At 45.3% G+C, this 17,911-nt stretch overlaps 1 protein-coding gene across 1 annotated transcript in view; it reads left to right on the top strand.

Annotated features, from left to right (window-relative positions):
- Positions 1-8,716, top strand: part of lpar3 (lysophosphatidic acid receptor 3) — a 35,456-nt gene extending 26,740 nt beyond the window's left edge. Inside the window, exon 3 of the mRNA XM_061976431.2 lies at positions 8,243-8,716. Within this exon, the coding sequence (XP_061832415.1) occupies positions 8,243-8,571 (329 nt within the window). The 3' untranslated portion in view covers positions 8,572-8,716. The remainder of the gene's footprint in view (positions 1-8,242) is intronic.
- Positions 8,717-17,911: the final 9,195 nt, after the last annotated feature.

Raw genomic sequence — 17,911 nt, 5'->3', positions numbered from 1 at the left:
TCGCAGGGTGGTGACTGCGATATGGCTGGGGAACTTCAGCTGGTTTTCAAGGTCCACCAACAACTGCCAGTCTTTTGCAGACGTCAGGATGCCTGCTGATGTTTTCCTAGCAGGAGTTGGCGTGTCCCCAGCTCTGACAAAGGCGATGGTTTTCTTGGAGGGGTGGAACTGTTTTGCCCATGCCAGTCCTGTGCTAATGGCTTCAGCGATGGTCTTCAGGACTTGGTCATGCCTCCACCTGTACCTTCCATCTCCAAGTGCCTTTGTACAGCAACTGAGGATGTGTTCCAGGGTTCCTCGCTTGGAGCACAGTGGGCATGCTGATGTCTCTGCTATGCCCCATGTGTGCAGGTTTGAAGGGCTTGGGAGCACATCATATACTGCCTGGATGAGAAATTTAATGCGTTGCGGCTCGGCTTTCCAAAGCTCAGCCCAGGTCACTCTCCTCTCAACCGCATTCTCCCATCTTGTCCAAGCTCCCTGTTGCTTCATTCCAACAGCCTTGCAGGTTCTTGTCTCCTCCACTGCCGCTCTCACCTCATCCTGAACAAGACGTCGGCCTTCCTTCCCCCTAGTGTTCAGTTGGGGAGTTGGAAAGGACCCTAGCCCAGCTCGACCCCGTGTAACTGCTCCAACCAGGCTCCTGTGTCGCAGCCTTGCATCTGCCTCTTGAACTGCTTCCTCTGCCCTCCATTTCCTGCCAGTCCTCACTTGGATCCCTGCTTTGGCCACCTTCGGATCACTTGAGTCCCTGTACTGTACCACTTCTCTGGCTCTAGTTACCTTAAATTCCTCCTCCAAGGATTTGAAAGGCAACTGCAGTTTGTTGCTGTTCCCGTAGAGTGCAATGCTACTCAGGCTCTTAGGTAGTCCCAGCCATCTCCGGAGGTGGTTGCTGACCCTCCGCTCTAGGATCTCAACTGTCGAGATGGGGAACGAGTAGATGAGGAGGGGCCACAGGATCCTGGGAAGAATGCCATGCTGGTAAATCCAGGCTTTAAACTTCCCAGGTAAGCCTGACTTGTCCACGGATTTCAGCCAGCCATCCAACTCAGCGCATGTCGACTGGATGGATGTTGTGTCTCTCAAAGAGCAGTCAAAAACCTTGCCCAAGCTCTTGACTGGCTTCTCTGAGATAGTTGGAATGGCCGTGCCTGAGATGTTAAACCGGAACTTGTCCTCCACCTTACCCTTCTTCAGCACCATTGATCTGGATTTGGCGGGTTTGAAACGCATTCGGGCCCACTCCACCAACTCTTCAAGTCCCTTCAGAATCCAACGGCAGCCTGGGACTGATTCTGTCATGACTGTGAGGTCATCCATGAATGCCCTGAAGGGTGGTTGCCTTTGTCCGGAATTTGTGCGGGGCCCTCTACACTCTGGCTCAGCAGACTTGGTGAGCATGTTCATGGCTAGTGAGAACAGTGTCACAGAGATAGTACACCCTGTGATAATACCAATCTCCACTTTGTGCCAACTGGATGTTGTTGGTCCGGAAGAGACCCTCATCCTGAAATTGCTGTAGTAATCAGCAATGAGGTCTCTACACCTGCTGGGTACATGATGTTTCATCAGAGTGAGTTGAACAAGCTTGTGCGGAATGGAGCCGAATGCGTTTGCCAGGTCAAGCCACAGTACTGATAGGTTGCCCTTGTTCTCTCGAGCCTCCCGAATGAGCTGCGTCACCACACCGGTATGCTCCATACATCCTGACATTCCTGAAATGCCGCCTTTCTGGACAGATGTATCGATGTAGGTATTCTTTGCCAGGTAGGTACACAGTCGTTTGGAAACGGCGCTGAAGAAGACCTTTGCCTCAACACACAGCAGGGAGATGATGCGGAACTGGTCCAGCTGAGTGGAGTTTTCCTCCTTTGGGATCCATACCCCTTCCGCCACTCGCCATTGCTCAGGGATCCTCCCCCTTCTCCAGAAGACTCGCAGGATTTTCCACAGACGCTGCAGGAGTTTGGGACAGTTCTTATACACTTTGTATGAAGTGCCACTCGGTCCCGGTGTAGAGCTTGCCCTGGCTCTGCGGACAACCTCCCTGACTTCCTTTAGCTGCAGCTCCGACATGTCAAACTGCATTTCTGGTTCAGGGGGGTCTATGAGGTTGTTACACTCTCCCAACTCCTGCTCTCTTGCAGGATCACTGTACGTTTGCTTCAGATGTTGATCTATGTCTTCCTGCGAGGAGGCCAGTTTGCCACTGCGCTTCTGTCCCAGCAAATCCTTCGTGAACTTGAAGGGGTTAGCAATGAAAGCAGCACGTTTACGTGCCCTCTCGCGTCGCCGCCTCCGATGCCACTCTGCCCGACGGAGAATTCTGATCTTTTTCCGAAGGATGCACATCAGCTGGGCCAGGCCAGTGCGTTCCTCATGTCCTGCCGCCTTGTACTGGAACTTCAGCGCTTTCATCTCCTGCCTGATGTTGTGGATCCTTACAGCTCTGTGGTTCTTTGAGTACGTGGTTCCGGAGCTTCTCTTCTCCTCCTCGCCGAACCGTTCAGCTGCAATGCTGACAATGATTGTTGTCATAGCTTGTAGCTTCCCGTCGGCTTCTCCCTTCGCCGTTGCCTCCAGAATTTGGTCGACATCGTCATCGAGTTGCTTCCAGAGTGAGGTCATGCTAGCTGCAGGCCACTTGATCCGCCTCTGTTCAGACTTGATACTCGAGGGATTAGTTTGCAACACATGGAGGTTCTGGGCACTATGGGGTGACTCCGGGCCTAGCACCTCCTGCGTCTCACCAGGTGTAACACCTGTGCGTTGTGTTGCTTCTGCTCCCATCAGGCACTTCTTCCTCGCTTGGTGGATCTTTAAGCCATGGATGTTCTTGCAGACTTTACCGCATGTACACTGCGCTCTCATAGTCGTTTGTCCGTTGCCTAGGTCTGTTAACGTTAAGTCCGTCCGACTGGGGTGCTCATCCTCCCCCCCTCTCGGGCTCCCCTGGGGGTATTTTTCCTTTAGGTTCATCGTAGCTTAGTTGGGTTCCTCCTCACAGAGGATGCAAATTGGGTTGCCAACCCTTTCTGCCCCGGTTGCCGTCTCTCCGGGCTGTCACTGACTCTCCAGTAGTCACCACACTCTTCATGGTTGTCATCCAGTCTTTCCTGGCTGTCACTGATCGCTCAGGGTATTCGCTGTGTACATACATCTACTGATGCTTAGTCTGGACACATCCTCAGTGACCTCTTGGATTCACCGGGCGTTTCGGGTCTCTCAACTGGTCATACGCCCTCCTCCAAGCGACCCAACCGGGGGTGATCAAATCCCCCGGCTTGTGTCCAGACGGCTCGCTAGCTACCATGACTCCAAGGATCTCCTCTTTTGAGCCACAACCATCTCGAGGCCCTTTCCGCCGCTTCGGTGGTACTGCGGATGGCTCTCCTCTTTCTCTCTCCATCGATGCCCAAACTGCTGAAGGCTCTGACCAAGGAACGGGCTGCAAATCCTCTACATCCAACCTCCACAGGGAAACACCTTGCTCTCCAACCAGCCTGCTGACAGTCGCTGACCAGTCCTGCATACTTGGAGAGCTTCCTCTCGAAGGCTTCTTCCAGGCGATCTTCCCACGGAACTGTCAGCTCCAGCAGCACAGCTTGTTTGGTGGACTCAGACACAAGGACAATGTCTGGTCGCAGGGTGGTGACTGCGATATGGCTGGGGAACTTCAGCTGGTTTTCAAGGTCCACCAACAACTGCCAGTCTTTTGCAGACGTCAGGATGCCTGCTGATGTTTTCCTAGCAGGAGTTGGCGTGTCCCCAGCTCTGACAAAGGCGATGGTTTTCTTGGAGGGGTGGAACTGTTTTGCCCATGCCAGTCCTGTGCTAATGGCTTCAGCGATGGTCTTCAGGACTTGGTCATGCCTCCACCTGTACCTTCCATCTCCAAGTGCCTTTGTACAGCAACTGAGGATGTGTTCCAGGGTTCCTCGCTTGGAGCACAGTGGGCATGCTGATGTCTCTGCTATGCCCCATGTGTGCAGGTTTGAAGGGCTTGGGAGCACATCATATACTGCCTGGATGAGAAATTTAATGCGTTGCGGCTCGGCTTTCCAAAGCTCAGCCCAGGTCACTCTCCTCTCAACCGCATTCTCCCATCTTGTCCAAGCTCCCTGTTGCTTCATTCCAACAGCCTTGCAGGTTCTTGTCTCCTCCACTGCCGCTCTCACCTCATCCTGAACAAGACGTCGGCCTTCCTTCCCCCTAGTGTTCAGTTGGGGAGTTGGAAAGGACCCTAGCCCAGCTCGACCCCGTGTAACTGCTCCAACCAGGCTCCTGTGTCGCAGCCTTGCATCTGCCTCTTGAACTGCTTCCTCTGCCCTCCATTTCCTGCCAGTCCTCACTTGGATCCCTGCTTTGGCCACCTTCGGATCACTTGAGTCCCTGTACTGTACCACTTCTCTGGCTCTAGTTACCTTAAATTCCTCCTCCAAGGATTTGAAAGGCAACTGCAGTTTGTTGCTGTTCCCGTAGAGTGCAATGCTACTCAGGCTCTTAGGTAGTCCCAGCCATCTCCGGAGGTGGTTGCTGACCCTCCGCTCTAGGATCTCAACTGTCGAGATGGGGAACGAGTAGATGAGGAGGGGCCACAGGATCCTGGGAAGAATGCCATGCTGGTAAATCCAGGCTTTAAACTTCCCAGGTAAGCCTGACTTGTCCACGGATTTCAGCCAGCCATCCAACTCAGCGCATGTCGACTGGATGGATGTTGTGTCTCTCAAAGAGCAGTCAAAAACCTTGCCCAAGCTCTTGACTGGCTTCTCTGAGATAGTTGGAATGGCCGTGCCTGAGATGTTAAACCGGAACTTGTCCTCCACCTTACCCTTCTTCAGCACCATTGATCTGGATTTGGCGGGTTTGAAACGCATTCGGGCCCACTCCACCAACTCTTCAAGTCCCTTCAGAATCCAACGGCAGCCTGGGACTGATTCTGTCATGACTGTGAGGTCATCCATGAATGCCCTGATGGGTGGTTGCCTTTGTCCGGAATTTGTGCGGGGCCCTCTACACTCTGGCTCAGCAGACTTGGTGAGCATGTTCATGGCTAGTGAGAACAGTGTCACAGAGATAGTACACCCTGTGATAATACCAATCTCCACTTTGTGCCAACTGGATGTTGTTGGTCCGGAAGAGACCCTCATCCTGAAATTGCTGTAGTAATCAGCAATGAGGTCTCTACACCTGCTGGGTACATGATGTTTCATCAGAGTGAGTTGAACAAGCTTGTGCGGAATGGAGCCGAATGCGTTTGCCAGGTCAAGCCACAGTACTGATAGGTTGCCCTTGTTCTCTCGAGCCTCCCGAATGAGCTGCGTCACCACACCGGTATGCTCCATACATCCTGACATTCCTGAAATGCCGCCTTTCTGGACAGATGTATCGATGTAGGTATTCTTTGCCAGGTAGGTACACAGTCGTTTGGAAACGGCGCTGAAGAAGACCTTTGCCTCAACACACAGCAGGGAGATGATGCGGAACTGGTCCAGCTGAGTGGAGTTTTCCTCCTTTGGGATCCATACCCCTTCCGCCACTCGCCATTGCTCAGGGATCCTCCCCCTTCTCCAGAAGACTCGCAGGATTTTCCACAGACGCTGCAGGAGTTTGGGACAGTTCTTATACACTTTGTATGAAGTGCCACTCGGTCCCGGTGTAGAGCTTGCCCTGGCTCTGCGGACAACCTCCCTGACTTCCTTTAGCTGCAGCTCCGACATGTCAAACTGCATTTCTGGTTCAGGGGGGTCTATGAGGTTGTTACACTCTCCCAACTCCTGCTCTCTTGCAGGATCACTGTACGTTTGCTTCAGATGTTGATCTATGTCTTCCTGCGAGGAGGCCAGTTTGCCACTGCGCTTCTGTCCCAGCAAATCCTTCGTGAACTTGAAGGGGTTAGCAATGAAAGCAGCACGTTTACGTGCCCTCTCGCGTCGCCGCCTCCGATGCCACTCTGCCCGACGGAGAATTCTGATCTTTTTCCGAAGGATGCACATCAGCTGGGCCAGGCCAGTGCGTTCCTCATGTCCTGCCGCCTTGTACTGGAACTTCAGCGCTTTCATCTCCTGCCTGATGTTGTGGATCCTAACAGCTCTGTGGTTCTTTGAGTACGTGGTTCCGGAGCTTCTCTTCTCTTCCTCGCCGAACCGTTCAGCTGCAATGCTGACAATGATTGTTGTCATAGCTTGTAGCTTCCCGTCGGCTTCTCCCTTCGCCGTTGCCTCCAGAATTTGGTCGACATCGTCATCGAGTTGCTTCCAGAGTGAGGTCATGCTAGCTGCAGGCCACTTGATCCGCCTCTGTTCAGACTTGATACTCGAGGGATTAGTTTGCAACACATGGAGGTTCTGGGCACTATGGGGTGACTCCGGGCCTAGCACCTCCTGCGTCTCACCAGGTGTAACACCTGTGCGTTGTGTTGCTTCTGCTCCCATCAGGCACTTCTTCCTCGCTTGGTGGATCTTTAAGCCATGGATGTTCTTGCAGACTTTACCGCATGTACACTGCGCGCTCATAGTCGTTTGTCCGTTGCCTAGGTCTGTTAACGTTAAGTCCGTCCGACTGGGGTGCTCATCCTCCCCCCCTCTCGGGCTCCCCTGGGGGTATTTTTCCTTTAGGTTCATCGTAGCTTAGTTGGGTTCCTCCTCACAGAGGATGCAAATTGGGTTGCCAACCCTTTCTGCCCCGGTTGCCGTCTCTCCGGGCTGTCACTGACTCTCCAGTAGTCACCACACTCTTCATGGTTGTCATCCAGTCTTTCCTGGCTGTCACTGATCGCTCAGGGTATTCGCTGTGTACATACATCTACTGATGCTTAGTCTGGACACATCCTCAGTGACCTCTTGGATTCACCGGGCGTTTCGGGTCTCTCAACTGGTCATACGCCCTCCTCCAAGCGACCCAACCGGGGGTGATCAAATCCCCCGGCTTGTGTCCAGACGGCTCGCTAGCTACCATGACTCCAAGGATCTCCTCTTTTGAGCCACAACCATCTCGAGGCCCTTTCCGCCGCTTCGGTGGTACTGCGGATGGCTCTCCTCTTTCTCTCTCCATCGATGCCCAAACTGCTGAAGGCTCTGACCAAGGAACGGGCTGCAAATCCTCTACATCCAACCTCCACAGTCTTAGACTTAGATGTGACCAATCTAAGTCTAAGACTAGATCTGACTCAGTATAAGACTAAATGTGACCAATCTAAATGTGAGACTAGATGTGACAAATCTAAATCCAAGACTAGATGTGACCAATCGAAGTCTAAAACTAGATCTGACTCAGTATAAGACTAGATGTGACCAATCTAAATGTGAGACTAGATGTGACAAACCTAAATCCAAGACTAGATGTCACCAATCTAAGTCTAAGACTAGATCTGACCAATCTAAGTCCAAGACTAGATCTGACTAAGTATAAGACTAGATGTGACCAATCTAAATGTGAGACTAGATGTGACCAATCTAAGTCTAAGACTAGATGTGACCAATCTAAGTCTAAGACTAGATCTGACTAAGTATAAGACTAGATGTGACCAACCTAAATGTGAGACTAAATGTGACCAGTCTAAGACTAGATGTGACCAATCTAAGTCTAAGACTAGATCTAAGTATAAGACTAAATGTGACCAATCAAAATGTGAGACTAGATGTGACAAATCTAAATCCAAGACTAGATGTCGCCAATCTAAGTCTAAGACTAGATGTGACCAATCTAAGTCTAAGACGAGATCTGACTAAGTACTATACTAGATGTGACCAATCTAAATGTAAGACTAGATGTGACCAATCTAAGTCTAAGACTAGATGTGACCGATCTAAGTCTAAGACTAGATGTGACCGATCTAAGTCTAAGACTAGACGTGACCGATCTAAGTCTAAGACTAGACGTGACCGATCTAAGTCTAAGACTAGATGTGACCAATCTAAGTCTAAGACGAGATCTGACTAAGTACAAGACTAGATGTGACCAATCTAAATGTAAGACTAGATGTGACCAATCTAAGTCTAAGACTAGATGTGACCGATCTAAGTCTAAGACTAGATGTGACCAATCTAAGTCTAAGACTAGATCTGACCAATCTAAAACCGATCTGACCACTAAGTCCAAGACTAGAACCGATGAAGTCTACTTGACATCAAATATGGAGATGATTTCAGGACCTGTTGCTAATCTCAGTGGTTTGAGACTGAACATTCATTTGTTGACCTTCTTGTGACATGTAAAAACTGTCCCTGTGTCCCTGCAGGAGCCTTTGTAGTCTGCTGGACCCCCGGCCTGGTGGTCCTGCTGCTGGACGGCCTGAACTGCACCAGCTGCAAGGTGATGAAACTGAAGCGCTGGCTGCTGCTCCTGGCCGTCGCCAACTCCGTCATGAACCCCTGCATCTACTCCTACAAGGACGAGGAGATGTGGACCACCTTCAAGAACCTCCTGCGCTGCATCGGCCACGGCACGCGGCGCCAGCGCTCCACGCGGGCCAACACCCGGCCCTTAAGCTCCGCCCTGGACACGGCCGGCAGCCAGCTTCCGTCCGAGGAAATCAAGAACGAGGACGAGGATGTCTTTCGGACCTGAGAACGGAATCGGTGCTCTTGGAAGAACGTGGGGTCCGCCTAGAAAGCGGACGTGAAGATCCTCTTGTGGTCTGGAGTCCACCCTGTGAGAAACCTTGCCTTGGCCCTCACAGAACCTCTGGGTCAGGTCCTACTGAGAGGACACCCAGCTAACTGCCAGTCGGCCGGCGAGAATATCAGCGTTTTCTCTTGCTGCGATCGCATCCTTTTCAAAACGCAGCTTGTTTTTTTTCCAGCTGGAGACAAATGTAATTCATCTCTCAAAAACTCTATTGGAGCATCTTCACTGCATCCCCACTGCATCTCCACTACACTACCACTGCATCCTCACTGCATCCTCACCGCAGCTTCACTGCATCCCCAATGCAGCCTCACTGCATCCCCACTGTATTTCCACTACACCTCCACCGCATCATCACTCTATCCTCACTGCATCTTCACTGCATCCCGACTATACCACCACTGCATCTTCACTGTATCATCACTGCGTCCTCACTGTATCCTCACCGTAGCTTCACTGCATCCCCAATGTATCCTCACTGCATCCCCACTGTATTTCCACTACATCACCACTGCATCATCACTGTATCCTCACTGTATCTTCACTGCATCACCACTGCATCTCCACTACACCACCATTGCATTTTCACTGTATCCTCACTGTATCCTCACTGCATCCTCACCGCAGCTTCACTGCATCCCCAATGCATCCCCAATGCAGCCTCACTGCATCTTCGTTGCATTTCCACTACACCACCACTGCATCATCACTGTGTCCTCTAGAGATGCGCGGATAGGCAATTATTTCATCCGCAACCGCATCAGAAAGTCGTCAACCATCCGCCATCCACCCGATGTAACATTTGATCAGAACCGCACCCGCCCGTTGTTATATATCTAATATAGACGATGCAAGGCATTAGTGAGGTTATAAAGCTTTTGCCTGTTAAAGAAAGGAGACTGATCCAATGCAGCACAGACATTTGCGTGCCACGCTGTCACGGCCCAGACGCACACCAGTGCGCAATCATATGGGAGTTGGCTGAGCGCACCTCCAAGCGCGTCTCGCTGCCGGCGACGGCCGGGTATATGGGCCCGACGCTCCAGCGCCATCCATTTTCAGGGCTAGTTGATTCGGCAGGTGGGTTGTTACACACTCCTTAGCGGGTTCCGACTTCCATGGCCACCGTCCTGCTGTCTATATCAACCAGGGTGAGCCCCACCCCTTTCGTGAGTGACCCCTGTTACGCGCCCCCGGCAACAGGGGTGGCGGGCAGGTAAGCTGCGCGGGCGGAGCGCGCGGAGTGACCCCTGTTACGAGCCCCCGGCCACGGGGGTGGCGGGCAGGTAAGCTGCTTACCTGCTGCGCGTGACGCCGGCCGCGGCGAAGGCGGACGAGGCGGAGTGTCGGTGCGGTGGTGACCCTGGACGTGCGTCGGGCCCTTCTCGCGGATCGCCTCAGCTACGGCTCCCGGTGGGGCCCTCTCGGGGGAAGGGGCCTCGGTCCCGGACCCCGGCGAGGCGTCCCTTCTCCGCTCCGTAAAAGTGTCCATCTCTTTTTCTTTTTCTTTTTTCTGTTGTGGCATATGCTGCAGGTGCCTGCTCGTTTTTCGTATGTGGGTAACAACATTTAACTATGTATATATATTTCCCAATTGGTTTAACTGCCACCCGCCTGAATCTATTTAAAATCTAATTTTTTTTATTTCAACCGCCCGACCCGACCCGCGGATAAAATCTAATTTTTTTTAATTTCATCCGCCCGATCCGCGGATAATCCGCGGACTCCGCGGTTGTGTCCTCACTGCATCCCCACTGCATCTCCACTATACCACCACTGCATCCTCACTGTATCCTCACCGCAGCTTCACTGCATCCCAAATGTAGCCTCATTGCATCTTCACTGCATCCCCACTTTGCCTCCACTACACCCCCACTGCATCTTAACTGCATCTTGACTACAGCCGCACTGGATCTTCATTACATCTTTACTGCATCTCCACTACACCCACCCACCACTGCATCTTCACTGCATCTCGTCTGCAGTCTCACTGGATCTTCATTACATCTTCACTGCGTCTTCACTGCATCGTGAAGTATTTGGCCACCTGCCTTGACTCACGTATGAACTTGAAGTGCCATCCCATTCCTAACCCATAGGGTTCAATATGATGTCATGTCCACCTTTTGCAGCTATTACAGCTTCAACTCTTCTGGGAAGGCTGTCCACAAGGTTGCGGAGTGTGTTTATAGGAAATTTTCCACCATTCTTCCAAAAGCGCATTGGTGAGGTCACACACTGAAGGCCTGGCTCTCAGTCTCCGTTCTAATTCATCCCAAAAGTGTTCTATCGGGTTCAGGTCAGGACTCTGTGCAGGCCAGTCAAGTTCATCCACACCAGACTCTGTCATCCATGTCTTTATGGACCTTTGCTCGTTTTCTCTTGCTACAATCGCATCCTTTTCAAAACGCAGCTGGAGACAAACGTTATTTATCCCTCAAAAACACTATTGGACATCTTCACTGCATCCTCTGTTTTTATATCGCTTACCGTACGGAAGTCACTTCCTGTTTTTTTTTTTATTACAAAAGGTTTGTTTTGTTTTTTACACTAAATTTTTGTTAACATCAAACTATGTTGACGATTTCATTGAATGAAAATGTGTTTAGAATTCAGTGTGAAAATATTCAGGCAAAAAAAATTGAGAATTAATTTAAGTGAGTTTTGAAGTAACAAATGTCTGCACTGAATGTATATACACTGATTTTTTTGTGAACTGTATTTTATTTCAAATGATGCTGACAATTTCATTGAATGAAAATGTGTGCTTTAAAATGTGTAAAAGTGTGTAAAATATCTGTGTAAAGTGGTGAAGTGTTCATTCATTGTAAAAAAATATCACTATTAAAATTCAGTGTAAAAAAATCACTATTAAAATTCAGTGTAAAAAATCACTATACAAATTCATTCATTGTATACACATTCAGTGTAAAAAAATCACTATTAAAATTCAGTGTAAAAAAATCACTATTAAAATTCAGTGTAAAAAAAATCACTATTAACATTCAGTGTAAAAAAAATCACTGTATACTAATTCATTCATTGTATACACATTCAGGGTAAAAAAATCACTATTAAAATTCAGTGTAAAAAAAATCACTATTAAAATTCAGTGTAAAAAAAATCACTATACAAATTCATTCATTGTATACACATTCAGTGTAAAAAAAATCACTATTAAAACTCAGTGTAAAAAATCACTTAAAATGCAGTGTAAAAAATCACTATTAAAATTCAGTGTAAAAAAAATCACTATACAAATTCATTGTATACACTTTCAGTGTAAAAAAAAATCACTATTAAAACTCAGTGTAAAAAATCACTATTAAAATTCAGTGTAAAAAAAATCACTGTATACAAATTCATTCATTGTATACACATTCAGTGTAAAAAATCACTATTAAAATTCAGTGTAAAAAGATCACTTAAAATTCAGTGTTAAAAAAATTACTGTTTACAATTGCATTCATTGTACACAAATTCAGTGTTAACATAATAACTATTAAAATTCAGTGTAAAAAAAAATCACTATTGAAATTCAGCGTAAAAAAATCACTTAAAATTCAGTGTAAAAAAAATCACTATACAAATTCATTCATTGTATACACATTCAGTGTAAAAAAATCACTATTAAAAGTCAGTGTAAAAAAATCACTATTAAAATTCAGTGTAAAAAAATCACTATTAAAATTCAGTGTAAAAAAAATCACTATACAAATTCATTGTATACACTTTCAGTGTAAAACAAAATCACTATTAAAACTCAGTGTAAAAAATCACTATTAAAATTCAGTGTAAAAAAAATCACTGTATACAAATTCATTCATTGTATACACATTCAGTGTAAAAAATCACTATTAAAATTCAGTGTAAAAAGATCACTTAAAACTCAGTGTTAAAAAAATTACTGTTTACAATTGCATTCATTGTACACAAATTCAGTGTTAACATAATAACTAACTATTAAAATTCAGTGTAAAAAAATCACTATTAAAATTCAGTGTAAAAAAAAAATCACTTAAAATTCAGTGTCCAAAAAAATCACTGTATACAAATTCAGTGTAAAAACATTCACTGTATAAAAATGAGTGTATAAATAATTCAGTAATAAAACAATTTGGTGTATAGAACATTCAGTGTATTAAAAATTCACCTTGTAAAAATTAAGTGTATAAAAAATTCACCATTACATTTCAGTGTGTAAAAATTCAATGTATAACAGATTCACTATTAAAGGTCAGTGTAAAAAATTACATGTATAAAATATTCACTATTAAATGTCACGGTATAGAAATTTAGTGTGTAAAATTATATTTCGGTTATAAAAATGTTTAAAAAAATAATAATACAGTGTAAAAAAAATCAGTGCAGAAATATTAATTGCTTCAAAACCAAGACCTTTTATGGTGGCTTACCACCTCACCTTTTCCTTTTTGTGAAATATTAAACGCATCCATACTGCAACCGTTCATCATCAAATAAGCCTTTATGCTGATGATGTATTAATTTTCTTACAAAATCCACATTCTTCTCTTCAAGATACAATCTCAGTCATGAATAATTCAGATGACTCCATCACTGAGAGCGGCCCACCCTTTCACAAATGTTTGTAGAAACAGTCTCCATGCCTGAGTGCTTAATTCTATACACCTGTGGCCAAGTGATTAGGTCACCTGATTCTGAACATTTGGATGAATGGCCAAATACTTTTGGCAATATAGTGTATTATCAATGGAAACAGTTGTATCTCTTTTAAAAGTTTAATAACACAATATGTAATAAATCATAACACATACCAGAATATATACAAATCAAATCTGTAATCAGTGCAAGATTCAACAAAACCACATGGGAAAGCAAAGTCTTCAAAACATCTGCCCCCAAATGATCCAAATGATATGCTTTATTATCAAAAAAAGACAACACAATAGGAAACAAATATGCCTCAGCCCCCCGCTTTGTGTCAGTTAGGGGGCTTTACCTCTCGTGGGTGGTTGGGCGGGGGGATGTTGCTGTCGGGTGGGGGGCCGGCCCTTGCCCCTCTGGCCTCTGGTCTCCTTGGGCTTCCTCCCTTCCCCTGGGGGTGGGGCGGGGTATGTCTTAGGTCGTCCTGTGCTGCAACCGTGCAGGCCCACCTGGTGCCGGGTTGGGGGGGGCTGCTTGCCCCCCTTGTTGGGCCCCGACAGTGCTGCCCAACTGCCCTGCGAAAGTCCCTCTCCTGCTTTTTTTCTGCCCTTATTTTACAAGAAAATCTATTTTATTTATTTATATAACATTAGGTACACTTACAAGTTTTTTATTACTATTTGTATTACTGCATTACACTGAGACCCATTTCTGTTTTATTTTGACGACGTCATCAACGATGAAAGCCCCCTCCGTCACAAACGACCTTTATTTTGGCGAAGCCAGAACCTGATGTCGGTGTACCTAATAAAGTGTCCTCCAGGTCAATTAGCGCTGCTGATGGAGGCAAAACTTGTTCTTCCTGTCTTTCTAACTCGACTATTTCCTCTTCTTGTTTCCTCCACGGCTTCTAAAGAAACAAAAAGATGTCGCAACACAGAATTCTTGAATAGTTCCTCAAACACGGCTATTAATAACCGCTCGGAGCAGTTAATAATGTATCGATATAAATGTACAGTGTCAGTCTGGATCGATACATTTACTGTGTTTTTACAGCATATTATTGTCAATGGAAAAACCATACCACTGTTCTTTTTTACAGTAAAAAAAAACAAAACCTGGCAGCTCAGTCGCCAGAATTTTACTGTACATTTTTATTTTTATTTTTACAGTATATTGCTGTAAATAGAGAAAGAGTACCACTGTAAAATGTTTCCATTAAATCTGCAGGTGTTTTACTGTAAATGAGGGGTGTCAAACAACATTCCGGTTATGTTACCGTGAATAATTGATGACTAAAAAGTAGTTAGCTCATATTATTACACATGCAGTAGTGAAATATATCTTTCCATTTTGCAGTAAAAAAAACAAAAAACTGGCAGCTTAGTCATCACAATTGTGCCATCAAATGTAGTGTTTTTTCTTTTTTTTCAGCATATTACTGTAAATGGAAAAACGGTACAATAGTTTTTTTTCTTTTTTCAGTAAAATTCCAGCAGATATCATTTTATTTTACAGGAAAATCAATTGTCATTTTAAAGTGTACAATTTGATGGATAACCTGCTTTGAAATTGAGCAGATATTGAAGTCATTTATCTGATTTAAACTTAAAAACAGTTTCGCATTTGTTGCAATAATACAGAGTGGGCCAAAATTTAAAACTGAACAAAGCCACGGGCCAAGGTTGAACAAATTAACCTTTTAATAGGGACCCAAACAAGTTTTGCATTGAATATTGAACAAGCAAAGCTTATATAACTTTATAGTGACATTGAAAATCCAGTTTCAAATAATAATAATAATAATAATAATAATTAAAAAATATGAATGGCATATCAAATACAATTTAAATAAAAATTGAATGCCTCTTTTCTATTTGCAGCCTTCTGAGGTAAATATCAACATTAACTTTTTCCACAGGCTAATAAATTAGAAAATAAAATAACAATGAATAAACCAACCATTCAGGACTTTAAACTGCTCAGTTTGCAACAAACTGATCTAATCTGATGTGCCCAAGCCAGATACCTGCTATCTTTTCTTGGATGCTAGTTCATTAATGTCGGGGCTCAGGCTTTGAGCTGAGGCAACCTTCATTATCGAACGAAGGTGTTCATCAGTCATTATATCTCGTATTCCACAAACTTTGGGGCGTGCCTTACAGGCACTGCTTTTAACGTCCTCTACAAGCTGACGTCGCGTCCGCTTTTCATCCATTCCAACAACGTGCCCGCCCAGTCACAAGATGTGAGCGGCTTCTGTACGCACACACACGTAAATACAACGCGTACTTGATCAACAGCGATACAGGTCACACTGACGGTGCCAGTATAAACAACTTTAACACTGTTAGAAATATATGCCACACTGTGAATCCACACCAAACAAGAATGACAAACACATCTCGGGAGAACATCCGCACAGTAACACAACATAAACACAACAGAACACAATGCTGCAGTCGCTGCTGGGCCACAACATTAGGTACACTTGCAGATTGCAGCACGGATTTCATATTTCATTCATTCACAACTCCTCCAACACAAACATTATTGTTTTTGCACTTTTGGCTTCTTATTAAATAACTTTTTCAAATAGATTCAATCTTGCACGTGGAAACTTTAAGTGTGGGCTTTAGTTGATATAACACTCCCGTCAGGGGGTGCATTCTACACCGGGGGTGCATTATCCGACACAACACCTGTAACCTGAACAAGGTGTGTGTATGTGTGTGTGTGTATGTGCGTGGGGGGGGCGGCGGGGTTTGGTGGTTGAGGGTGGTGTATATTGTAGCATCCCGGAAGAGTTAGTGCTGCAAAGGACTCTGGGTATTTGTTCTGTTGTGTTTATGTTGTGTTACTGTGCGGATGTTCTCCCGAAATGTGTTTGTCATTCTTGTTTGGTGTGGATTCACAGTGTGGCGTATATTTGTAGCAGTGTTAAAGTTGTTTATACGGCCACCCTCAGTGTGACCTGTATCACTGAAGATCAAGTATGAATTGCATTCACTTCTGCGTGCGAGGCAAAACCGCACATATTATGTAACTGAGCCGGCACTCGTTGGACTGGACGAAAAGGGGACGTTACAATCCTCGGGAGGGGCACTGACATTTGGGAGTCTCCCGGGAGGTTTGGCAAGTATGAGAATTATCGGTGTACCGCGGCACCGCCGCTGTATATAATCGGCGGGCCAGCTCTAGTGTTAATTTGATATCACCTCACGGGTCAAGTGAAATTACACGGCAGGCCAAATTTGGTCCGCGGGCCAGAGTTTGACACCCATGCATTAATAGGTAATATTAAAATTTTAAATTGCATGCAAAACATGTATTTTTTTCCCTGTTGAAATCGAAAGAAGAAATAAATGTACACTGGAGGAGGTACTCATATGGTCCCATTCAAGAAGAGGTGGGAGTTAATCATTTTGCAGTACAGTCTGCTGGAAATGATGGAAAGCGACACTCTACATAGCAACTAACACTGTGGTCAAAGTTGGAATCGCCACAAAACACATTTCAAGATATTAAACAATCTACTGCCATCTGGCGGCTAAAGTGGATAATGCACCCTCCCCAAATGTGGAAGAATGGGGCCCTATGAACCCACTTCCTACTGTAAGTAAGTACATTTTATTTATATAGCGCTTTTCACAGATACAATCACAAAGCGCTGTACAAAACATAGGTCAAGTAAAACAACAATTCAATGTAAAACAACAGGGGCAACATCATAAAAAGGATACAAAGGTGATTAAAAATGACAGTTAAAATGTGCATGAACTAAAAGCGTATCCCAATGTTCAGTATTTTAACATAAAAGTGTTTGATTGTGAGGCATTAAAAGCCACAAAATGCAACGGGTCCGTCGGACCCACAAACGCTGGCTGAGTAACAACAATATGAACGTTGCACGGAAAATTTCTCTGCTAGTTTCTGCATCCCACAGGGATTCTTCTTTTGTGTTTCTGCACCTGCGGTTCCCACACAAGGTTGCAACATTGTTTGTGTGGAGGGGGGGGGGGTGTGGAACACAGAACATCAATTTCCACACTTCTATTAGCCCCGGGTCCAGTGGACCCGGACATCTTATACGTAATAGAAATGTGTATGGTGTGTGGTCATTAAATATGTATTCTGATATATGTTCTTCACAGAAAATGAGCCAAAGTCATTGAGTCTCAGTTTGAAAAATTAATTTATTGTATCATTTTTCTTTTAATAAAAAATGAAAACGGGTCCCACAGACCCGAACACCACACAAGGGTTAAAAATAAAAGAAGCTCATTCTGAAAATGTACAAATCATGATGTTACTGTTTTTTTTTTTACATTTACATGTTGCAGTTAATAGTATTCTATCTTTATTTGTCTTTATTTATACTTTCTGAATAAATGATGTGATAATGTTCATCAGTCAACTCATTGGTGTTCATTTTCAATCTATCAAGATAATAAAAAAATATATCAAAATCAAATTACAGGATGTTATTTATGTAGTTTGCTCATTTTCCCCGACTGGTGCACTAACATCATGTGGTTTATTTTTTGTTTTTTTACATGTGTAGCATCATCTACAAAGATATGAATAATTGCTATTGCGACATCTAGTGGACACATTTAGAACAGCAATTTATTTGATTCAAAAAATTTCAAGT

This window comes from Nerophis lumbriciformis, linkage group LG14 (genome assembly GCF_033978685.3).
Source record: "Nerophis lumbriciformis linkage group LG14, RoL_Nlum_v2.1, whole genome shotgun sequence".
NCBI lineage: Eukaryota > Metazoa > Chordata > Actinopteri > Syngnathiformes > Syngnathidae > Nerophis > Nerophis lumbriciformis.
The sequence above is the reverse complement of the archived record's forward strand: the minus strand, read 5'-3'. Positions and strand labels throughout refer to the sequence as shown.